This window comes from Meleagris gallopavo, chromosome 29, assembly GCF_000146605.3.
Source record: "Meleagris gallopavo isolate NT-WF06-2002-E0010 breed Aviagen turkey brand Nicholas breeding stock chromosome 29, Turkey_5.1, whole genome shotgun sequence".
Lineage (NCBI taxonomy): Eukaryota > Metazoa > Chordata > Aves > Galliformes > Phasianidae > Meleagris > Meleagris gallopavo.
The window spans coordinates 2,388,113-2,394,587 of NC_015039.2; the positions used below are offsets into that span (position 1 = coordinate 2,388,113).

At 42.7% G+C, this 6,475-nt stretch overlaps 1 protein-coding gene across 1 annotated transcript in view; it reads left to right on the forward strand.

Annotated features, from left to right (window-relative positions):
- Positions 1–6,475, forward strand: part of SPOP (speckle type BTB/POZ protein) — a 25,531-nt gene that overhangs the window by 1,852 nt on the left and 17,204 nt on the right. The window contains 2 exon segments of the mRNA XM_031557058.1: positions 4,810–4,952; positions 5,334–5,455. Of these exon segments, the coding sequence (XP_031412918.1) occupies positions 4,875–4,952; positions 5,334–5,455 (200 nt within the window). The 5' untranslated portion in view covers positions 4,810–4,874.

A 6,475-nucleotide genomic window follows, 5' to 3' on the forward strand; every position in this document is an offset into this window, starting at 1 on the left:
AAGGAAAAAAAAATTGAACATTCCAAGAATGGAGAAAATCCCTTATTTTTGGAATCCTTCGAAGTGGAATTTTAGTAACTGAGTTCTGCTCTGAGTGCTATAACTATTGTATTAATTGTGTAGAAAATAGTTGTGTGGGTTTTTTTGTGTTATTTATTTATTTTTTTAAGATAACTGACTTGTAGTGAATTATCTGGAATAAACTGGGTGGAGGTGTGTGTGTGTCTGCACCAAAGTCATCTTCTCCTGCGGCGCCCAGAGGGCCTTGTTGTGACCTCATGCATTTGGGTGTAATAATAACTTTGGTGTCACAGCAGTGAAATGGAAGCTTGTATTTCTTAGTCTGGATGCCAATCCAAGTTCCTGAATGCTGCTGACGATGGGGGCAGCTTGCAGGCAGAATTTGGGACTGATAAATGGTGGCTTGAAGAGAAAAGCACAGACATCCAGCTCTGGGAGTGTTCTCCTGTACTGTTTCCAGCAGACCAGGTTATCTGTGTGTTCTGCATTCCAAAGGAGGAGACCCTATGGGCTTCTCAGCCTGTTAAGCACGTTCCATTGAATGCCAGGCCGATCCTTCCCATTTCTCTGCTACAGGAGATTTTTCCTGTTATTTTCTAACTGTATTTGACACAAAGCTCCATGTGTCACTGTGAGTTGATGGCACTTACTGGGTAAGCTCTGTGTTTCCCTGGGCCCGACTTCAGCCTGCCTTTGGAGCCGGATGAGGTTTCCTGCTGCAGTAGGGTGTGATGTGATGGCTGTAATCTGCGATGGCTGTAATCAGTGCTGCTTGGCAGCCTTTAGTGCAGGCTGGGATTGCTTTGCTGAGCCCATCATTGCTTCCCTCTCTGATATTCCAAGCAGGAAAAGTGTGTCCTCTTCAGCATACACATTAAAATCTGAGAACTGCCTCATCCACTGCTTAGATGGCATTGCATACCACCTTGCTCCTTCTGTTAACTTGCCTTTTTTCCTTCTTTATGGCAGCAGATTGAATCCTCCCATCGTCCTTTCCAAGGCTGTGAAGAATGCAGGAAGATAATGGTCTTTTCCTGTGCTTCCAGTTCTCATCCCACTTGTTTTACTGCTTCTGTTATCTTTGTCTCACTCCTTTTCTGTGCATGTCCTGCTGCTTTTGGGCAGTTTGGGGCTGTTCTTGGATAGTCATTGATAATGTTGCTTGTCTGTTAAGCAAACAGCTGTTTTTGAAACAGTTAATTGAAGGACATTTGTTTTACAGACACTCACTGAATAATGCTCTCAGGAAAGGAATATACTTGAAATTTTCTACTGTAAGCTACTGGTTCCTTAAAAGGTAATTAACTTATCTTGAGAAGAAATTAATGTGCTCTTTGGCAAAATTGAGTCGTTTTGAGACCTGGTCTAGAGTTACTGGTTGAGCTGATAATCCCCAGCTCTACTGGGTCAAATCTCTGCTGCTGTTCTGACTGCTGGTCCCTACAGTGGATGGAGTTTTGAACTGAGATGTCTGGGTATGGCTGCTAAGTCAGGAGGTAATTAGTAGGGCAGAGTGGCAACGGGACATTTCCTGCTTGAGAAGGGCCTGGTGTGGCTCTCATTCCTAGAGGAAATTTCTTCATCTGGAAGTGGTTGCAAATGAGGTGAAAATTTACTCTTTCTTCTTTTAAAAATAACAGTAATGCAGTATTTGTATGCCAAAAACAAGTGCTGTTTGTGATGGTATCCAAGAAAGTAAGAGATTTGCAGGCTGTACCTGGGCTATTAAGGATCCATAAGATAATACTTTTGTTTTTGTTTCCTGACTTGATATTTATCCCTTTGAGTCTGTCCTGCCTTTCCTGGCCGTAAGGAATTCTGATATCCGTACTGTTTACAAAACTTCTCCTTAAAACCTCTGCCTGCACCACGTTCTGATCAGCTCCTGCTTCAGAGGTGCCAGGCTGTTACTAAAGGCGTGTGAACTGGTAAGGCATTAAGTGTTCATGAGCAAATAAACACCGGGGGGAGCCTGCTGATTTCAGAAACTGCGCGCATGGAGTGCATTAAGTCAGCTGTTGTTCCTTTTTAAAATGTGTTTAATATTGGTCCATACCAGAAGAGCTAGTCAGTGTTTGAGGGTGGAGTGGCACACAGACGTTTCTAAGGCTGTGTTCAGTGAACTTTCGTGTGTGCTTGGTAAGCAAGGCAAGTGGCAAATCTTCCTTGGAAGAAAAAAAAAAGGATATTGTATTTATTTTATTATGGTTTGAGCTAGGGATATGTTCTGGTTTAACTTTCTTTTCTTTTTTTTTTTCCTCATCTGTATTAAATTGCCTCCCCGAAGGTCTGCAGAAAGCTTTGACACACTGTGCTGGAAGTATTTTCCAAATAATAGGAAATCTCTAAAATCTGGACCCTGTGTCTCCTTTGGGCCTTTCTGAAAGGGTAACGAATGACATGCTGGCATGCAGCAATTCTATTAGCACGCTGTCACAACTTTTATTACCACCTGCCTGTCCAAGCCATCTGGGAGGAAAGGACATCAGAGATAGAAGTGACAGTTACTCATAGGAAATTAAATAGTCTTGTGTGTCTTAAGCTCATGCACTTGTCCAGCCTGTAGAGCACAGCTTTCTAAAACTTCCTCCCTGAAGTAAGGTGGAGGTAATACTTTGAGACATCTTAAAACCCAGTGGAAATGCAGAAAGAATCTGTAAAACTTTTGATTTTTCTCTGGGAAGTTTCAGAACCTCTTGACTTCTCGTTATATGACTGGTGGCTCTGGTCTTAGGGAGTTTGCTCCTTGGACATTGTGGGGGTGCAGGGTTATGTGTGCATCCAGGAAAGTCCTCAGCATCTCAGGGTGCTCCAATAGCTGTGGTCAGTGTGCCATCACAGCATAGAAGCAAATGTCTCCTCGTTAATCCCTGATTTTGTGCCAGAAGTGAAGTGTTACCACTAATTTTAGTGTGTTTGAGAAAGCTAAAAGACTCCAGCGGGTCTCTGTGATCACCTTCAGTGTTAATTTTGTTAATTGATTGATTCAGTGCACTGGGAAGCCAAAGTTTTCCTGCAGAAACCTGCCTGATGTTGATAGGTCTCTGATGTGGAAGTAAACCAGACTCATCATCTCTCTGACACCAGTGCAGGTGAGCAGCTTTGTGGCATCACTGCAGAACAGAACCCTGGTGTTGCCGTGCTGACTCTCAGCTGTTGGAAAGTATCCTGTAGTGATCAGCTGTGCCTGAATCCCTGCAAGGAGAGAGAACCAAACAGGTTTGGAGCTCTGGGCTTTAATTCCAAGAGCTGTTTTGGCTAGGTATGTCAGGCAGCAACTGTATTTCTAGGAAATAAAGAAAAAAAAACATCATATTTTGTTACTGAGTTATCTTTCTTCTCATCAAGCCTTTCTTTTATACTTAGCATCTCATAGCTCTGTGTGCAGACAGGTTGCACTCAGTGAGCTTAGGAAACTTCATCCTTTCCCTGGTTGCTGTTCTCCTCTGGTGGCTGTGTTTTGTCCCTGTTGTTTGTGCCTGTGGACTGGGAAACCTGTGCAGTGTAACAGATAATGTAGATTGACACAAACAGAGCAGTAAAACAGCCCGAGTGTGGAGTTCAGTGCTTCTGTGAACCCAGAAGGGAAGGGAGGATCTTGGGTCTCTCCTGCCTGTCAGCTAAAACCATCAGAAAGGTGTCTCTTCCCCAGCCACGAGGAGCACACGGTGAGTTATCTGCTGCTTGTGCTGCAGTTGCAGGTTTTATCCATCCCCAAATGCTGTGGCTGGAGATGGTGAAAAAGAAATGCCTTTGGAGACAGAACCGAGTGTTGTGAGTGGAAAGGCAGTTCAGCCACGTATTCACATCTAGAATCTGCTAATTTTGGCTTCGTTTGAACGACACAGTGGTCTAATTGAATTTCTTCGGAGCTAATTTTAAGTTTAATGTAATAAAACCTGCAGCAAGTACCTAAGGTGAATACTGACATTGCCTTTTTAGAATGTTGTTTTGTTTAAGCCTTTTCCTCGTTGCGTGTCCACAGCACAAACTGCAAGTGCAAGCAGTTCATGAAGCAGTGTGGTTTGACAGCAGTGCCAGGGGTTCAGGTCTTTAGGCCTCAAGTTCTGTTCTGGGGGATGCATTTTCACTGATTAAATAGGCAGCTCTGCAGGATTAAATATGTATTTCTAAGCAACTGAAAGTCAGTATCTCTCTTTCAGCATTTACATGAACTCATTTGTGTTTTTTTTTTTTTAAAGGAAATCAAACCTTAGGAAAAGGGGAGAAGAAAACAAAGCAAATCGCTCCTTTTTATATTACAGATTAAATTATAACTGTGCCAGTATTGTCACATACTTTCTGCAGGTCGACATAACTCAAAACCCAAGTAAATGGCTCTAAACTGAAGTGCAGACTGAGGGGAGCCTTTCTTAAGAGAGGTCTGGTCTGCTGGTGTGAGATTCTTGACATGAAAGTGAGGAGTGAGAATGGAGTTCAAGTGGTAGCCTCAGGGTAAGCAGTAAATCCCAAATCGAGTCAGTAGTCTCCTGGTTTTGGACTTCTTGGAGGAAATGATAGGCTGGGTTTATTCCTATGAAGAGCTGGCATATTGAAAAAATAAGTGGTGTTGGTATTCTGCCACCTCAGGAACATATGGGAGCACTTCCTAATGTTTTGGTGTATAACACAACCTATTTTGAAGGTGTGGGGAGAAAAAAACATGAGAAGCATGATTGCTTTAACTTGCATGCAATGAGTTTTAGCAGCGGTCGGGAAGTTTTTTTTCTCTGTTATTAGTCTTGGTTTCATTTTTTTTGTTGTTGCTCTCCTTTCTTTTTCTCCCAGTGTGAAGATCTAGCATAACTTTCTTCCCCTGAGTTGTGACATTCTGTTTAATCTTCAAACTGGCGATGTCAAGGGTGCCAAGTCCTCCTCCTCCGGCAGAAATGTCGAGTGGACCCGTGGCAGAAAGCTGGTGCTACACTCAGGTGAGATTGCGCTGTGTTGGGCTGTTCTCGAGGCTGCCCAGTTAGAACCTGCAGCAAGAGGTTGGTTCAAAACAAATGGAGGGTCCTGGGTTTTCAGAGAATGTGGGATTTGGTAACGGTGGGCGTTGCCATTCACCATGGCAATGACAGGTTGTTGTTCTGTGGCACCCATGTTGGAGGGTGGACGTGTCAGGAGTTCTGGTGCTCCAGCTACTGCTGTTAGCCTTTTCCAGAGTCTTCCCTCGTCTCTGGGGGTTTCTTGTTACACAAGTGATTCTGTGCAACTTCTAGGATTTCAGTTTTTGTCTTTTAAGACCTTTGTCTTCTATGTCCGGTGTGAAAGTGAATGGTCCTAAACCACCTCTTATTCTCGGTTTTAAGATTAAAGTGGTGAAGTTTTCCTACATGTGGACCATAAACAACTTCAGCTTCTGCCGAGAGGAGATGGGCGAAGTGATCAAAAGCTCAACCTTTTCATCTGGAGCCAATGATAAACTCAAATGGTAAGGAATACAGAAATGAGGTTCACTGTGTCTGTACAACTGTGTGGAAGAGTTTGGGGGTCTGTAACAAAGAAGTATGTTAAAAAACCTTATGCTGCACACAAACTCTGGCTTCCTTGGATGCACAGCATACAGAGAGTATTGGTGCTTCAGCACAGTGTCTGGACACAGAACAAATGTGAGGATCTGACCATAAGAAATGTTCCTCATGTAATGAAAAACATCAGAAGTTGTAGATGCTGCAGCTAGAAGGGAGACTGCATCCTGCCTTAATGCAGAGGCAAAGCATGGAAGATTAATAATGTGTTATAAATTATTTTCTGTCTTAAATGACTGATGTTCATCTTGGCAAGCTCTTGGAAGCCAGTGAGAGTCTACAGCCAGGGCTGTAAAGCTCTATTTCAGCCTCCCAGTTTCAGCCTCTGAACCATGTTGTTAAAAAGCTAATTTTCGCATGCACTCTTAAATTCTCTTTCCTGCAGTTTCAGGCTATTTCTGCTATTACTTTCTCGGCAGCTTTTTGTATATTCAGAGACTTGCAATAGTTCCTTCTATCATCTCTGTATTCTCTATTTCCATTTGCCCAAGAGTTTCTGCTTTTTTAAAGACAACATTTTTACCCTTTTAAAGTCCTTCAAAACCTTTCCTGTTTTTTCCCCCTTGGAAGTGTTTCAGCATTTTTATTTAAATTCCCTTAGTCTAGATGGTAGCAAGCTATCCACTGCCTTATTTAATTTAGGGCTGTGTGTGTGCGAGATATGATATGTGTTCCCTTCCTTTGGGTGGCAGACCTGTGCTTTCCTCAGACTGCCTTTTGTTATTAAATTACTTCATTTTCTAACCTTTGCAAGTCAGATCTCCTTCTCATGCCTTGGTCTTTCTGATTTTTATTTTTTTTGTCACTGTGTGTTTGAGCTGCTGGTTGTTCGGCCTGTTTTCTTTTCTCCCTGCTTGTTATATTCTGTCTAGTTTCAGATCACAGAACTGCTTATGAGTTAGCCTTTTCCTGCATTTACTATC